This window comes from Cardiocondyla obscurior, linkage group LG12 (genome assembly GCF_019399895.1).
Source record: "Cardiocondyla obscurior isolate alpha-2009 linkage group LG12, Cobs3.1, whole genome shotgun sequence".
NCBI lineage: Eukaryota > Metazoa > Arthropoda > Insecta > Hymenoptera > Formicidae > Cardiocondyla > Cardiocondyla obscurior.
The window spans coordinates 1,383,556-1,402,043 of NC_091875.1; the positions used below are offsets into that span (position 1 = coordinate 1,383,556).

Sequence of the window (18,488 nt, forward strand, 5' to 3'; positions counted from 1 at the left end):
TATGAGACATCAAACAAACCGCAGAGAGGCAGATGGGATCAGCTTCGATAAGAGGGCAGGGAATCGCTTTTGTATCAATTTTTTTCGAACACGCGTGGAATTTGACCGCTTATTCCACGTGACTTATCACTCCCGCAGACGATGTTTTTCTATTCCCTCTTATCTTTCTGTCCTTTCACGAACAGGTAAATTCGGTTTCTTTTACGAGCTCTACTTTTCAATTATGATGAAACTCGTTCCGTGTTGGCCAATAGGGAGATATTGTATAAAGGGATATTTATTTTTAAATATTTTATTTTTCAAATACTGACAGACTTTTATTTTCCGTGATACTTAAAAGTTATATTAAATTGGGAAATTATAATTTTATTTAGAATAAAAAAGTTTATATTTTTTTTTTATCTATTATTGCCTGTGACTGTGTGATTCTTTATATGTCTAAGGGTTTCACTTTCATGCGGAAAAATGATTCGTAATAATCCTGAAGTCGGTGACGTAGCAATAACGCTTTTCGTGATACACCCCTCGCGGTGAATTCGATGAACGGTGGTTCTTCTTTTCACAGACTGGACATCTTCAATATGTATTTATTTTTTGTAGATACTATAAGAAAGTAGTAGCAAGATTTTATTATTCTTATTACATTCAGTATCTTAATAATCTAAGCAATACTTAATAGAATTATACATATAAAATAAGCTAAAATTTTAAATATAATTGTTAATAAAAATATACAGATTAAACATTTTTTTAAAGTAAATTAAAAATTAAATTAGAGACATTAAAGAAATGCGCATTTTATAGGTTTTCGGAATTAAAGAGGCAATTTTACTATTTTCTTCTTTTATCAAATATTAATCTAATTTACTCGTATAATTTGTGTTGGACGAAATTAATTGCCGATTGAGAACCGCTGGCCCAAAGGGCTAAGCCGTGAGACCCGGGTTGAGTGAGCAGAGGAACATTATTATATTGAATCGTGGAAACGGAAAAGTAAGTCGACGAGAAGAGCGGAAAGCGAATGGAAAGCGAAGAGTCGTAGTAGCGTTAAGCCCGGTGGTGCTGCTTTATTAATTATTGCGGCGACCCTTTGGCTGCTATCACCCATTGCCCGCGTCGGTCCGTTCGTGTTTGCTTGCATATGGGTTTCATATCGATTCAACTGGTTTTACTAATAAAGAAATGTTCGTTCAGAATCGCGCGATGCCGACAGATGTCACAACTTTCTTTTTATTTCTCGAATATTTTAGAAATTTTTTTTAACTTTATATATTTAACGTAATGCATTCAATATTAATACTTAAAACTTTTGCAATGCAACTTGGACGCATTTTTAGCGGTTACCTGCTACTTCTACTCCCCTAAGAAAATATATCTACTCTAAATCTGTGCGCGCCATCACGCGAAAAATCCTTTTTAAGGGTAGAAGCAAGGGTCAAAATATCAGATTATCAGTCGAGTGGAATCAAATTAAAAGCTCATACAGGAACCCCCTTTCGAATGACGCGTGCGTGTCTTCGTGTTATGACAGATTCTTTTTCTCTCTCGTTGGCACGCACGTTCCCTTCATCTTCCTCTGGAGGGTTTACAGGTGATTATATGTTAGTGTCAATATCACGCTGGAAGATGAAATTATTTCCGCCAAATTGAAACTCTGCGCTTGATCTTTGCTTTTGAGATTATGAAATATCTTGTTCGGAGATAACGTAAGAAAATATTTATGGAACCAGCGGCAGAGGGAGAAATACTCGTATATTATCTGTATCATAATTATTTTCATATACGCGGTGCTGTATTTCGGTGATTGTCACTTCACTTTTATCTTACATTCTCGGCATCATAATTCAACATCACTTTCGAATTAGCTCGCTTTTCTGGGTGGCGTTAGATGACAGACAGGGCGTATTTATTAGTTAGAATGCATTTGAAATTTTCTGGTACGCTAAGCACTCGCTATAAATATGTAGATTCGTTTTGCAAGGGAGGCTACCGGAGGAAAGGGGTAAAGAAGTGTTCAGGGGAGGAGGGAAATATTGTGCCGACACTCGTCATGGTATCAAGAGAGGGCTGCTTTTTCGGAGGGTGGCGTCGTGTACCTTTTCCTTCATCACGGTGGCGCTTTTATAATATTCACCCCACGTGTACACACGTTGAAATGGTGATTTCCGTCCCTGCGTCTCCCTTTTCCTCCTCCGCGAATCTATCTCTTTCTGTGGCAAGGTCGAAAAGAAAAAAAGAAAACTTTGGCAGCGATCGAGATATCGAGCGGCGAGAAAGACCGTGTCTCTCTTGGCTCCTTATCGCTCGGGTATGCCGTCGGTGTCCTTTGTCACGCCGCGTTCGATCTTCGACCCTTCGAAAATCCGGGTTTAAACGAGAAATGATATCGCCAACTACAGGAATGGGCTTGACGCGTCGATGATTTTCCAATTGCCGATGTAATCGCAAAGTACTCGTGATAAAATATGATACGCCAGAGAAAAGTATAAAAAAAAAATTAACATAATTTTTTTTTTTATAGAGTAAAGTAAAGATAAACGTAAAAATTTTTTTTAACTTATGCATACCCCTTTAAATTTTTCATTATCGCATTTCCTCTTTAAATATCTTTCCTCTCGAGTACCACTTGTCATAATCCAAATATACCCAGTTTCCATTAGTACCTAGCAATTAGCGAACGGTAATTTAATTTTACAACTACATAAAAAGTTGTCGCAGTTAAATCGAAGTAGCCAGTCCGACACCACGAATTTCGATTAAATCGCACAAAATATATAGCCAGCGTATTACATGTGAAATAATCGCCGTTTTTGCTGCGTTTTATTTAAGTTATTACAAATATACTTATATAGTTTTTAAAGCGTCAAAAGCAATCCTTGAAAAAAACAAATTAAAAAGTCTTTTTTATTTAAATTGGAATTTAGAAAATTTTTGGTAAACGTTGTTGTATGAATAATTATAAGTTACATCATGACGGTGCACATTAGTTTCTCAAGTAAAAGTTTAATAATGTGTAAATTTACAAATTTATTAATTGCATATAAAATTATACTTTTTTTTTTTTTTTGCAAAAGTATTTAGAATAGATAAATTCGAAATTAATTTGTATAGTCATGATCGATCGTATTATTTTGTAATCTACAATGCATGTATTATACTAATAATAAGTAAAAAGTCTATTCAATATAATTAGAATGTGCGCTTGCGCGCGTTTGTCGCCGCGACGCTTCGTATAGTCCTGTAACGGGCCGGACCGTCAGTCCTGCCGACGATCCTTGCAAGGGTGCTTGTCTGTTCACCCTTCCGCGTCGGTCTGTGGCTTTAGAGTTAATTAGTGACTGCCAGTGATTGCTAGCAAGTGAAAAATTTTTCAGCAAAGTTATCTTGATAAAAGCAAAAATGTGGAATCAGTTTCTCGAGAACTAAAATTATATTCTCTTTGATTTCGAGCAATTTTTATTTTTTATTATAATAATTTTTTTTATTCATATTAGTAAAAAATATTGAAAAATTAATTTTTTAGGATATTTATTTAAACTGAGCGATTTGTATTAATTGTAGAGTTTTTTTTTATCAGTGATAAAGAGATCAAACTTGTATCAAACGTTATATTTTTACTCAATGAATGAAAAGAATTAAATGCAATCTCATTAAGTCATTAATTCCTCGAGACGTTTTGGATGCTGTGTGGGTGCTTGAGAAAGTGTTTGACGAATTGCGTTCTCGCAGAGCGTCTCGAAAAATGAAAGAAGAACAATGTCGGGTCTCAAAGGGCCTACGGGTTATTCTCGTACCGGCAACGGTGCCAAACCGAAAAGTAGAATTTGCCGCTTGACATCATCTCGATCACCGATACCATCCCTGGCGGGTAGTGTCTCGGAGAAATCTCTGGAAGTGAGCGAGTCCTTGTCATCAAGTCCCAGCAAGTCGTCTACTTTGCTGCGAAGATCTTCGAACGATCGCAGATCGCCCAGAAGACATTCGGAGGAACGTCAGCAGGCATATTACAGTCCGAGGCGTTCGCCGAGGAGATTTTTACAGTCTTTTGATGACGATTCGTTTCAAGCTCAGATGGGTCTGGGTCTCAGGGTGTCGTCGACCACGTCGACCTGCGTCGACGAAGGGCCGGGCATGTCCTTCCTGGAGTTCGAGACTCTGTACACCTTGGAGAAAGAGATGCTGATGCAATCTCAATATAATCAAGAGACATCGGTTCAGCTAAACGAAAAGTGCACTACGACAGGATGGTTCGGTGATAAAAAGGGAGTTCATATAGATCTACCAGATCCCTTATTATGTCATCACATGTGTATGTGTGGTGCATTTTCATCTGTCTCGCAGGCGCCATCGGAAGGATTTAGCTTTGCGCCTGGATGGTCTTTAAATGCAGATCACTTTTATCAGTGGCAACATCGTGGAAAAACCACGCACCAGGTAGTTTAGTTCCGTAGTACATATATATCTCGAAGTATATACCACGTATTTCATCTTTGCAAATCGATAAACTGTTTAAACGAGGGAGGGAGTAACAATATTGATTTATTACTTTGTTACAATTATATTAAATTGTGAAACACTGAATATTGAAGTACTGAAACATACATAAATTATATTTTATGCGGTGAATCAAGTGACACGATAAATTATACAGCTACATGCGATTAAGAGATTTATAATTGCTATATTTTATTATGATTAAGTAAAAAAGTTTTTTTTTTTTTTTTTTTTTAATTTTATTTTATAAAAGGTCGGTAATGATATTTATGTATGTGGAAAACTGAATTATTCCTCACCTGGAAATTTTCAGGGAATTTGAGATACGAAATTTCACATGTAACTGGCTTTGAAATGAAACTGTCAGCGGCACGCTCGCGCGATCGCATTCTCGAATTAATCGAAAAACGGAAGTAATTTCCGCGAGTGGTAGCGGGCGAATCGTCGCGTTTAACACGGACATTCGAGCTCCTCCGTTCAGATATCGTTTCTCTTCTCGCTCTCGTCCCTATTCCCTCCTCCTGTGCACCCCCTCTCCCGGCCGGCATTTTCATCGCTCGAGGCAAGTTGATTTTCCTACACCCCCTTCGTCGAGCTAATTTCGGAAACCGAGTTGCAAATTTGCGGCGCTACGCATATCGAGTTTTGCTTCATTTTCGCCGTTGGCGATTCGCGGATTTCGTGCAGTCGCTATTGCAAAGGAAAATAATCGCGGAAATGATCGTCATAGCGTGGTAATATAATTCCCGTGAGGGAATAATGCGCAAATAGTGAAATTGGTAAACACAAAGTAGCAATATATATTTCATAATGCAAGGATTAATAGATTATATTCGTGAAAATGGTTTAGGATCAGAAATTACTTAATTTAAACAAGCTGAATAAAATTAGTAAATTAAGAGATATTTTATATAAACCGTTTCTGTACAGTGGGTTAAGAAATTTATATCATTTAAATTAAAAAAAAAAAAAAAAAAAGGGGTGAGCCTACATATTCTGTTAAGGTGAAGTCAGGTTAACTCGTGAAAAATTGAGCAGGTATGTCTCGATCTTCTCGCTCTTTTTCGTCTTTATAGTTTTGCTGCGTAGCATTTCGCTTGCAAAAGACTCTCGAGGATTCTCTTTCGACTAGCGAGAGGGGTCGAACCTCGCGAGGACTATCAAATATGCTGCCCGGGGGTGTGAGGGCACTTTGATCAACCCCCCAAGAAGTTGGTTGCCACCCTTCTGCGATGTTTACTTTAAGGGATGCTATCGGCTACCAGCATCCGTCACGCAAGGTGTACTGTCTTTTCGTTTCTTGTACGTATATATATCGTCAAAGGAATAGCTCTCGGCGAAAAGAAGACAAGGGTGTTCATTAGATCGCGATCAAAGCTAATGAGTTTCACTCGAGCTCGCATTGAAAATAGCGTTAATTTTTAATTAGATGATATCTGCAAGAAGTTAAATGAAACAACAGTTTCTTTCATCATTTTCCGCAATTTAAGATTAATATCAGGTCGATCGATTTTGATGAAACGGCTCTCGTTTCTCTTCTTTCTATTTGTTCTTTTGTGATATTTGCCTTAGGGAACAGAGCACCAACATCTTCCCGCAGGAAGGAGGGTGACTCGTTTCCCTTTCTCGTCGCTAAGGACCAGGTTGGCCCATGCTTCTATTCCTTTCGACAAAGCAAACATATCCGCGTCATTATTGCGTTCCGTGTGGTTCGATTATTCGCGCGGAAACGAGCGATCTAATTTCGCGTCTTATTGGATATTATGTCTCTTCATTTTCTTTCTTCCCGTGTGATTTACACTATTTGCAGTCGCAGACGCATTAAGCTCATCATCGAAGCAAATATTTTGCCTTTTAAAATTTCTATGATTTAAAGAAATTTAGGAAAAAAATTTTTTTTATTAGAAGATTAAATTAATCAACCGGTTACATATTTATTACAAATTTTTGGCGACAGCAAAATTGCTAGTACTTTATAGAAAAAATATTTTTCGCGACGTACGAGAGAGTTACTGCTCACACTATCACGTTTATCGTGGATCGATGAACTTTGGCATATGCTGCGATTTGAATATTTACGAATCAACGATCCGCGCAAATTGCAGGGGACGTTGTTAGCCAGTTAATATTACTGCGAACAGCGTTACACTCGTAAAATAAAACGCGAACTGAAAATAAATTGAAAGATATTTTTATATTTAAAAATTAAAATTTTTATGCTGCTTTAAATCAATTTTAATTTTATTTTTTATTTTATTTTTGGTATTTAATATTTTTTACATTTTGTTTTATTGAAGCACGTGGTATCAATTGAAAAAGGAAAACTTGAAATCACGCGAAGGGCGCGCGAAAAAGGGCCGCGTGCCTTGACGAAAGCAATTTTCGTGGGGCTGCAAATTGGCAATCGGACGATAAATGATTTAGGTCGTACTTTCACGTATGTCTGTACTTGATATACGTGTGTTTGTCCTGTGACACTCGGTATGGGATGAACCTACCCCAAGGCAAAGCACATATCTCCGTGTATCGAGTCATCTTAGCGGGAAAATAGATCTTTAATTGAATCGCGAGATGAGTCACAGATTCGCGTCTATGGTGAAACGAATAGCGGAATATAGGTATACATGTACTCTCTCTTAAGTAATTTTCACGTCTCGAATTTTCAAATTGTTCTCTTTCATATGTGCGTGTGTGTATACATATATGTATAATACATATAGTTATATTAATATGTTCATTCCGTGGTATTGTACCATGGGCAAATATTTCTCTTTCTATTCGTACCGCGCTCTGAACACATAAATACTCATAAGCCGGCGGCGCAGCAGGTTGCAGCAGGATGCTGAAAAAATAATCGAGATAGACGTGTACGGGGTGGTGTTAAATAAATACGTTGAAAACGCCGTATCCGGCTTATAACGAAAAACGAATTTCGCGTCCCTATCGGGTTTCGCTTTGCACGGATTTTCGATGCTATTTTGCAATTTACTGCTCGGCTTCCATTACCATCAGGACTGTTCTCATTGTTGTTATCTATCGGGTAAAAAAAAAAAAAAAAAACTGATAAAACTTCCTTAAAACCGTTGACGTACACATTTTTTTTTTTTAATAGAAATCAAATTTTTATCAAGGATTTAATACAATATATGAGTCAATATAAAAGAAAATTTAATTTTTTAAAGATACATTAATGATATATATTTTATTTCATTTTTAATTATTTTATTATTGACATACGCTCGGTCGTAGAATGAAATTTCGGTCGTAAGAAGGACGTTCGATGGGCAAAATCAATATTCCCCGCGTATGCTCTCAGAGACCTTCCGGACTTTACGCCATACCGTGTCCACATCAAATGCCATGCGGAAATGCCACATCACACGAATATCGTGCCGATACGTTTCGCGCGAAAACAGGCGTGTCGAACCATGTCACAGAAATGCGAACCAGTGTCACTGCTGGTGTTAAAACCGCAATTACGACCCCACGTCAATGACAGACCTTACCGTCTCTTTATTTTAATTAAACTATTAATTTTTTTTGCGCTAGTTAAACGTGGAAACGGAAAAAGAAAAATCCCTTGCGTTTATAGTACACGAAAAATTAATTATTTCAATTTATTTTAATTCTCAAATAAAAAAAATAAAATAAAAATAACGATGACATGTATAAGTATGTTTAGATATAGATATAAAAAATTATTTTATATTTTATATGATAGAATAATAAGACTATATTGCTAAAAGGAAAAGTAGATGTGACAGGCGTACATTGAGATCCGAGTCTTGTCTTCCTCAGGGCAAAAGATGCTACTTGGGTAGAACTACTGCCGAATCAGGAGTGCGACCCCAAGCAAATGTCGAAGCTCGTTAGAGCATTTCGGAGAGCGAGTTAGCGGTCTTCTGTGCGCTATACGTGAGCCGAAAGAATTATAGCAATTTCGACGTGACGGAACCTGAATTCGTAATAAACTGTCTGCGAATGACACGCGTCTGCTGTACAGATTTTCACCGCGGAGTTAATACTTGTCGAAGGACGTTTGTTGATACGTTAAAAAATATGTAAATGCAAAAATCATTATAAATCTTTTAAAAAATAATGTTAAACTCACGCGTACAAAAAAAAAAAAAAAAAAAAAAAACAAGCATAATAATATTTAAAAATATAATCAAATAAAGCAGCTTAGAAGTTTAAGTTTTATCACGTAAAACGTAAAGTATGTTTTATATAAAATTGTGTGACGCATAGACCGTACAAAATTATACATAGCATTGTTGACGAAGTCGCACATTGAAAGGCACGTACAAATGCTATAGAAAAGACAAGCGATTATCCTTCTTATGCAAGACAAACCCACCGGCGAAAGTTCTGTACGCGTATATGTTCGCGAGTTTCTCAAACCTTAAGGACAGTCAGCGGGAACTCTGTCTCTCGCTTGTCTGTCGTGTGGGCCAGTTAGCGTATGCGAGAGGATGCCTACACAAGACAGCGCACAATGGCAGGGTTGGGCCTGGTTGTATCGCGGCTGACGATGCAGGTAAATTTAGCTCGTTCTTCTCGCGAGTGCGTGTGCACGCACGTGCATGCGTTGTAATGGCGCGTAGGTGAGCTACTCATTCATAAAACATAACCCACGTGGCGCCGGCAGTGCTACGAAAAAACGACTTAGCATTTCGAAATGGAAACTGAAGAGACGAACGAAGGGAGGGAAAAAATAACAAGGAGGAAAAACATTTTTTTTAATCGCGTTTTTATTATTAAATTTTCTTTTCTTTTTTTCTTTGGATACAATTTTATTTTCACGGTGAAAATTTACGTCGTCTACTATTAATTATGTTTTCGAACATCTATAAATTAGCGGTTAGCAGATGTTTGAATAGGTCTTAACTTTGCGGAGAAACAAAGGATGCTAATCAGATCTTATCAGAACCCCTGGCTTAATATGGCGAACGTAAAAATAACTTTGTTCTCGCGGGACTTCGGTAGTCATGACAACAACAGGGTTTCCTCGAATCTCGAGAGGGTGTGAGAACATAGGACACGCTTGTTGCAGGACACGTACCCTCCTGAGGGAAGAGGGTGCATGCATCCTCTCTCTAGTTCTTGGGGTGAACGATAACTCAGTTACGACGGTTCTCAACCGCGTATGAGCTTCAGCTTCATAATTTCTTTTCTTGTCAATTTTGATAAAGTTCCATAGTTTTATCATAAAAAAACTAGACGATATTATTGAAATTAAAATTGATAAATAATGACTATTAAATAAAAATATATTTTTGACAATTTTTTTTAAATATACTCAAGCGATGCGCTTTACTAGTTGGAAAATTGGCCGCGAGAGATTTTGCTACTCAACTAACAATAAGTACTCAGTTAATGCGCAGCAAAAGAGGGTGAAAAACCTCGAGGGGTGCCATGGTAGTATACGGATCGTTTGTAACGAGCGATGCCAAAGAGGGACCGAACAATGATTATCAGAAATGCAGAAAAAAAAATCCAGCTTAAGATCTCTATCTTTTACATGAAGTTTCTAAATTGCAATAAAAAGTATAACATTTTTTTTCTTTATATAATTTTAGTAACTTAGAAAAATATATTGCACTTTTTTAGTATTTTTCTTTCTGTTAAAATACTGTATTTATAGATTAAGGGCATTATCTTGACCGATTTGTTGGATTACGTATTGAAGATAGTCCTCTGATCCGCAGTTTCCCCTTTTGCTTTCGATTTTTTTTTTCTCTTCTTATCGTTTACCACGTTGTCCCAAAGGTTGGCTGGCGTGTCTCGATATCGTTCGGGTTAAAGCAAACCTAATTCCGGCAGGCTGGTTCCATAGTCGGGTGTGTCCATCGAGACGAGCGGATCTCCCGCTCTTCGTAATCGCGCAACAAAGCTCAGTCTCTCACCCCCCTTTTTATCCCTCATCCTCTCGGAGCGGGACGCGTTCTGCCCGCAAAATTGTCGCGCCGACGGAAATCATCCCTTAAACCCCCTCGCTGCCATCGGGGAAAAAGTGAAATTCATTCCCTTCCGTTTCTGTGAGTCAAAGTAAATTAATTCTGTAACATTTAAATAGCAGAACTTTTTATCGAAATATCCAATAAATGTAAATAGATGAAGAGAAAATAAAAGACAAGGGATACATTTAAGAAAATTCTTGAAAAACAACAATCATTAGCTACACCAATTTTAATAAATTTTTCGATGAAATTTTAATCGGATTTTTCCGAAACAATGTAGTCAAAAAGGATAGATTAATAAAAAAAAAATGTATAGATTTTTTTTTTACAAAGAAGCAAAGCGTTAAAAGTGTTTACCATAGTCGATTTTAATCGACAATCCACCCCCGTGCCTTTGAAAAAAAAAGCACACTAGACTTACCTTTCATCTCGTTCCCCTTTTTCCACTCGCAAAATCATCCTCTCGGTTGCATTATCGCGCAGGATGAAAGAAAAAACAGACAGGATTACGCGACTAACGAGCCGTCAGACTGCCGTCAGAAGCGAATTAATTATTGTCCTTTAACGGTTTCGTTTCCGGCTCCTGAACTCTCAGTGTCGCCATCGTTCCGAGAGGGATCGCCAGCAATATTCAATTTCATGCACCCCCTTTGCACCAATGGTTTCGCCCATCACTATCCACACCGGCATCAATGGACAATTGTTATCCTCTGGCTGCCCTTTGAAATTCGTGACGCAAATCGCCTCGACGGAAAAATGACCGTTGAACTGTCGAAATTAATTGTTAAAATTTTGACAGACACACGGATGCTTTTATATTCGCGTATCGAGCTTTGAAAGATGATGTCGTGAGGTCGTGCGAGAAAAATCACGTTGTATTAATCTCATTTTTATTTCAAACTCTGACAAATGCGATAGTGAAGTAACTCTCTTTAACGAACGGTAATTAATAAAAATAAAGATTTAGTTAAAAGCAACTTTTATAAGTTTGTGATAAAAGCTAGCAGTTTAGGAAGAATCAATGTTGAAAGTATTTCGCAAAGCCGAGAGAATCCAGTTGTTCTAATGACGAATGTGCGAGCAGCGAGTATACACACGAGACATGAGCATTCCTGACAGGTGCGCAGATCGATTGTTATTCCACGCGGCTCGCGTACGAGCAGCATCATTAATTGTAATGCCTGCCATGGCGTTGCCTTTTAACGCGCGTCTAGTCGCGACGCGGGTCGGTCGTGTGCGATAATCGGGGCTAACAATAAGTCGAATATCGATCAGCGCAATTCTCACACAATCCTCGCATGTTCTTATCAATATCGTAACGTATCGCAGCTTCAACTATGACGTAACATCTAAATTAGTTGAACTACTTAATCAACATTTAGTGCCAGGCTTTAATTAATCGTTATATATATTTATATTTTTAATTTTATATATAAATTAAATTTTAATTAATTTTTTTTTTTTTGGTTGGAAACTTTTGAGGAAAGTTGATTTGAATTGTGTACAGTCTATAAATGGAAATGTACAAGGTAGAATGCGATAGTTATACGATCGAACGGCGTTACGATCTAATCAACGACGCTCTCTCGGATCGGTCGCTGATGAATTTACGACTTACTCCATTAATTCGTTAATTCAAACAACGCCGCCTACGTAAACGACGTACGTTCGTTTTGCTCATCGTGCTCTATTTCGAGTTAAACGTCACCGTCGCCATCGCTACTTCTTCCTTCGGCTGCAAATGCCGCCGAACCGTCTCTCATTCTCTATTTTCATCCCCCCTGAACGCGTTATTTTCGCCCGCAGAGGAAAGATATTGTCTTCCCGGAACATCGTCGGATGTCTAGCAATTTTTATTAGTCCTTCTTCTTCCTTTTCACCGTCTCCTTTCTTCTTTATACCAATATACTGCACAATTTTCTTGCTCGAAATTAACTTAGGAAAGTTTCACCGTGTTTAAATACACATACGCACATGTGTAAACAACATGTAAATTTCTTTTTTTCTTCTTATCAGAAAAATGTTGATTCAAACTTGATGAAAGACTGTGTCGTTAAAAAGTATCGCTGTCTCGAAAAATATATAAGACTGTACATTAAATGGTAGGTTACACATCGACGTTGTAAAAAACCATAATTCTGTTGAAGTTGGCTTTGAAAGATTACATTGGTGAATCGATGCTGACTCGCGTTTGTGTCATCGAAAGTTCTTGGTAGACCTTCTTAATGTCGTTACACTTCTGCGATTCTTCAACAGCTCGATGCACTTTCCTCGTCACGTTCATCGTACCGTCTTAAAATAACGATCTCGAGATGTGTCACACTTCCTGATCACATGTGTATGACGTATCATTCTTAGCTCTTAATTTCTCGAAATTGTCGTACGCACAAGTGCTTTTGGGCAAAATCTAATTTATCAATTATAAAACAAAACGCAAAACAAACGCAAAGGTTAATCTAATTAAATCAAATAGAAAAATTAAAATAAATTTCTTTTTAATTAAAAAAAAAAAAAAAAAAAATTGATAAAAGATATAATATTATTAAACTCTCTTTTACATATAAATATATTAATACTTCCAATTAATTGGAAAAAAAAAATTGAAAGAGAGAAAGAGGGGGAGGGAAAAAATGAAAGAGAAAGGAAAAGGTAAAATTGGAGGAGACGAAGATAAGGTGAAAGACACGAGGAGGGAGAAAATGAAGGAGGAGAAGGAGAAGAAGGCACGAGAGAGTATATACCTACGAATAGAGAAATGTGTGCTCGCGTATTCAGTTACGTCCGGTGCGTCGCAGCGTCGGGACGCTTCCGTATTTTGCCTTCGACGGCATCGCGACGCCGTACGACGTTTCGACATGTCACGTCGTTCGCTCGATCATCTCGAACGGAGGATGACTTGCTCGCGAATTGAATAATTGAACGATTGACCGAGCTCTTCTTTCTCTTTCTCCTTTATTTATTCTCCCTCGGTTCTCTCTTCACTTTCGATACTCGAAAGAAGATTCTAAGTACGAAGAGCCTCGCAGGGATCTAGACGTGAATTATACCAACGATTTATTAATCTTAGTAGAAGTGTTACAAATTAATATTAATATCGATTCAACGCGATTTTGTCAACATTTATACGTTATTATATCAACGTAATACGTTTTGAATCGAATTCTATAAAAAGAGAAAGCGCGATAGGAAATAACGAACAATCGCGTGTGCAGTGATTTACGAAGATAAATAAAAAATCAAAGAGATCAATCGTATTTATAGTGCGAATAATATTTGAATCGCTATTGTGCGTTATCGCGTAATGGTTCGGTGCAAAGTGTATATACACAGATGCAACTTGTGAGGAATAATTGGGAGGGTAAACTCGGATGACGCTGGGACGTCGCGGGGGTCGCAACGACCACCGGCGGTATCATGGCGTGTATCAGGGCGCCGAGATCCGTGCGCGGTTCTGTCGACGATATCAAGGCCGATTCCACGCGTAATGTCGTGCAGGTAATTTCCTCTTTCCGCTCTTCTCAATCGCCATGAGATGTCGAACATGTTTACGGTAACTTTGCGAATCTGTAGATATCTCTTAATGAGTCTTAGCGTTGGTGCATGCGTTCCATTCGATCTTGCTTCTTCAGCTTCTTTCCTCGTCACTGAAATACTTGGGGAAAAGCCCGGGGATCTAATGGGGAAAGCGGGAAAAGAACCGGCGAGCTCATCGCGGTCTCCGTAATAACGGCGACCTGAAATCATGAAGCAAAACCCTCCGCGCCTGTCCCTTCGTACCGTTCGTCTCTTTGCGCGCTCAAAAATAGTACGCGATGACTAACTCTCTTCTCTCTTCGCTCTCTGCTCCTGTCCCTCCTCTTTCTCTTCCTCTTCCTCTCGTCTGCGCGACAACCACGTTTGTGTCCCCTTGTGCTTTTCGTCTCCCAGTGCTGCGAGCGCTCGCCTCTTCGGTGACTCTCGAAAGCCGCTCGCTCGCACGCTTGCTCGCGCTGAAAAGCCTGGCGCTCCGCCAGCGCGGTAAACGCGTCAGGACAATTCATGCTTCCGCGCGTGATTTATGTCCCCGATGCTCGCTTATAGATAGGAACGTATAAAAATCGGATATAAAAGTCCCGGAGAAGAAACGCGCTGTAATCACATTTGAGAAATATTAGATAATTAAATTACGTATAATAAATTTATCCAAAAGTTTGTTCCTCTCCGTTTGAATATCCAAAGCAAATAAATGTGGAGCACGATGTATGATGACAAAGTTGCGGCAGTCAAACAGCTGCGACGCAATAAAATATCAAGTAAAAAAAAAAAAAAAAAACGAAGAAAAAAAAAATAAAAAAGGGAAGGAGAGAGAGAGACGAAGGAAGGAGGGTCGCGTGTTAATAAACGTAAGTGTACACGCACTGGCACGGGGTTGCAATCAGCGGGAGATAACACCCACGTGACGTATAGGTCGCCGCGTATGATGGAAATGCAAATGGATGCGTCGCGCTGTTTTCGTCGAAAGGGAAAACGGCAGAAAGAGAGCCCGCGGTCAGCTGCAAGTGCATTCAATTTCGTCGACGCGCGTCGGGCACCTGTCGCACATTAGGCGAATGGGTGTTCTCAGTTTTCATTCGGGCCTCGCGATGTCATCAACGACGCGCTAATTGAAATTCTGTACGGCGATCGGGAATTTGCCACGATAATTGAGACGATACGATTTATAACATAATTAGAGTGACGCAATAACCGAGATTTATGCTCTAATTAGACGTGCGACTTGAGTTCGCGCGATGCCGTGATTAAGCTTCGCTGCATAATTGGGCGATGCAGCGACGGGAAAGCTCGGGATTGCGTTAACAAGCCGAGGTATCTGACTTGGCAACAAATTAACCGCGCTCCAATGTAACAATACGATAAATCAAATCGGGGGAGGATTGTGACGGGAAATTTGATAGACTTCCGAAGTGCACTTTGCCCGTAAGTGCTCGTTAATGCGCTTCTCCGCGCTTTATAATCCACTCACTGTGAAACGACTGCACGGATGCGTATAATTTTCTTATTTCACACATGTAGCTCTGTGGAGATATTTCTTACTCGGGTTTTTGTTCTACCTTACGTGTCTATTGAAATTTTTAGACCGCGAGAGATTTTAAAATATCGTTTCCTTCTATGTATTTAAAAATGAATTATAGACCATGTTGTTACGTGATATTGGAAGTTGTAACGATTTCCTTATCGATGATTATTCTCTTTTATGCGTATTTTATACACGTTGAGTCGTAGCTTCACAAAAGGTAACGATTTATAGAATAATAAATTGCGTAAAACACGTACGAGTTAAATGCGAGAGTTTGCACGATTCGACATGCTACAAGAGACGAATAGGAAAACATTCTTCGAGGTGAAAAGATTCTCATCGCACCAACGGCATTCTCCGTTTTTCTTCCGCTTCGAGTAATGCAGGGGTCAACCATATACTTTGAACAAGCATGAACGAAGCTCGTTGCAAATAATTGACATTAGTATCTTAAAATTATAACAATCTTAGGAAACTAACGGAATACATAAGAAATTAATACGTATTTATTTTTATTTATTTTTAATATAAAAGAAAAAATTTTTTTTTAATAATTTTTATGTATAAAATTATTATTGTAAACGTAAACGGTCATAAGACTGAAGCGGGCAATGGAAAAAAAAAAAAATAATAACCAGCGTCGAGCCACGGGACGATAAAATAATAATCGATCGATCGACCATTAAAGTTCACTCCTCCGCGATATGTTTGCTCTCTACAAGCAATTTGTTATTTGTTCCTCTTCCCCTTTTTCTTTTGCGATCGCCTTTAATTCACAAGCTACGATCTCGAGAGCCCGATCGATCAACCATAATCATTGCCGATGAAACGCGACGTAATTAAGCTTGTGGCTTCATTGAGTAACTCTGAATACTCAATTTCGCGAATATAATCGTTTCCGTCAGGGAACGAGCGAATAATAACGAAAATTAAATATTATAAATAACGGAGTTTTATATATTTATTTACATAATTAATTTCTTTTATTTCAGATCTACACAGACTGGGCGAATTATTATCTGGAACGAGGAGGTTGTAAGAAACGAGTGACCGATCTTCAAGCTGATCTTTGTGACGGTGTTCTTTTAGCCGATCTGGTGGAAGCTGTCAGTAAGTATTTTTCTCTGCAATTTTATTTTTTAATTTTTTGTTTTAAATATTATAATTAAATAAACAATTTTCAACAATCAAGACATAAGAATAATTAAACGACGGCGCGACGGGTCGTGATATACATTTGTGATTCGTCTAACAGTACTGAATCGTTTATGGGTAGTTGGACAGTTACCCATAACACATAAATCGACACTAAAGTCATTAATGCATAAAGTACGACAGTCACGTGCCACATACGCGTATATGCAATTGCTCGCAGCAATGTCCGGTTAGTCACCTAAATAAAAGAAAAATATTTTCTAAATGTATTTTTTTTTTTTTTCAATTACAGCAAATCAGAAAGTGATCGACGTAAACCGGAAGCCGAAAAGCGCCCAACAAATGGTGAGTGTATTTTAAAACTATCGTAAAAGTAAAATATTTATCATATTCAGTAGATTTTTAAGTATTTGCTATTTGATGCGTGGAAAAATGTTCCGGGTCTTTCTCTGAGGAAACAAATTTAAGAACCAGCTATGCACGAGCGCAGTCCTTTAAAAATAGAAAGCACACAAGCTCGCTTTCCTTTCCTTTCCCCGCTTAGAATACGTAGATAAAATCCGTGCAACTGTACGCCGAAACCCTGCAGATCACTCTTAATGTTAAAATTAATTAACAATTAATAAATTATATATATATATATTTTTTTTTTTTTCAATTTTAAATTCAAATACCACGTTGATTCTGAATCAATGCCTCTTGGTTCTCACGTATAAGTTTTATTTTATAATTCAATTTTTTCTTGTACCGCACGTAATAATTACATCTTATTAATAACACCGTGAGTAAACTTATGACTCGGGTTTGAGAAAAATGATCACTTATATCTCAGATTGGTATTTTAATTAGCGTTTTATGGAAACAGCGCGGCGGGGATTTGCTCAGTATCTCGTATAACCTCTGACACCTGCGTTTTATACCCACGATTAAATACCTGGCTTCCGCGCAGACTTTAGCGTTTTTGATCAATTAAAGGATGTTAGTTATAACGCTTCTTTACATTTTTAATTTCTAAATTATCTCGACTTTCTATTCTATCAGGCGCGATACTTCACTTAGATTTTTTTTTTTTTTTAATAATTTGACAGATAAATGTTAAATAAATACCGTTTATCTTTACAATTTTATTTCATTATTATTTGAAGATTAAAGAAGTATTTGGATAAAATTTCAAAGTGTCACGTACAGCTGTTTTTTTGTGTAACCTTGTAAGGACTCTATTTTCACTGACAGTTCTTAAATTTGTATCCCCTGAGGAAAAACATCGCGCGGGCTCAGGATTATGCAAATTGGAAACACATAGGTGGCATCGTGTCCTATTGGAGGGAAAAAGAAAGAGAAATATAACTCGACTGCGCGTTTCGATCCATCCATCCATCCGGATGTGACGTGGCTCGTTTTCTTGGCGAGATGCACTCGGAATCCATAAAACACGTATTTCTCTCCTCTCGTTTTTCTTTTCTCTCGACCCTTTCGCCTTTCTTCCTATTCAAACACAATTCTCACATCCACGGTAAATATTGACGAATTGAAAATTAGAAGCCTTTGCGTCTTTTTATTCCGCTCTCAATATAATAAATTTGTTTCTGTTGGATTGCGAATAAAATGTTCTTCAAATATTACTAGTAGTAAAAAGGATGTACCACGAACAGTTTTGTATTATTCTTCTCGGAAGGGACTCCATAGTTTACTAGGCGAGAAAGCTCTTCTATGGCTTAATAGCTGCAGTTTCCTTTGCTAAGTACTTCATATTAATTTAGAGCTTAGCTCGGAGTGACGACGTAAAGCTTTTCGAAGTTCTTTTCTTAAGTTTCGTTCTTACC

General features: G+C 38.0%; 1 protein-coding gene across 3 annotated transcripts in view; it reads left to right on the forward strand.

Annotated features, from left to right (window-relative positions):
* Nucleotides 1-18,488, forward strand: part of Sick (sickie) — a 127,434-nt gene that overhangs the window by 24,692 nt on the left and 84,254 nt on the right. The window contains exons 1-3 of one of the 3 annotated variants that reach the window (XM_070663884.1): nucleotides 3,655-4,434; nucleotides 16,503-16,620; nucleotides 16,958-17,010. In XM_070663884.1, the coding sequence (XP_070519985.1) occupies nucleotides 3,757-4,434; nucleotides 16,503-16,620; nucleotides 16,958-17,010 (849 nt within the window). In that variant the 5' untranslated portion in view covers nucleotides 3,655-3,756. Of the gene's footprint in view, nucleotides 1-3,654; nucleotides 4,435-13,723; nucleotides 13,950-16,502; nucleotides 16,621-16,957; nucleotides 17,011-18,488 lie in introns of those variants that run through there. The other 2 variants (XM_070663885.1, XM_070663886.1) reach the window with 2 other exon arrangements.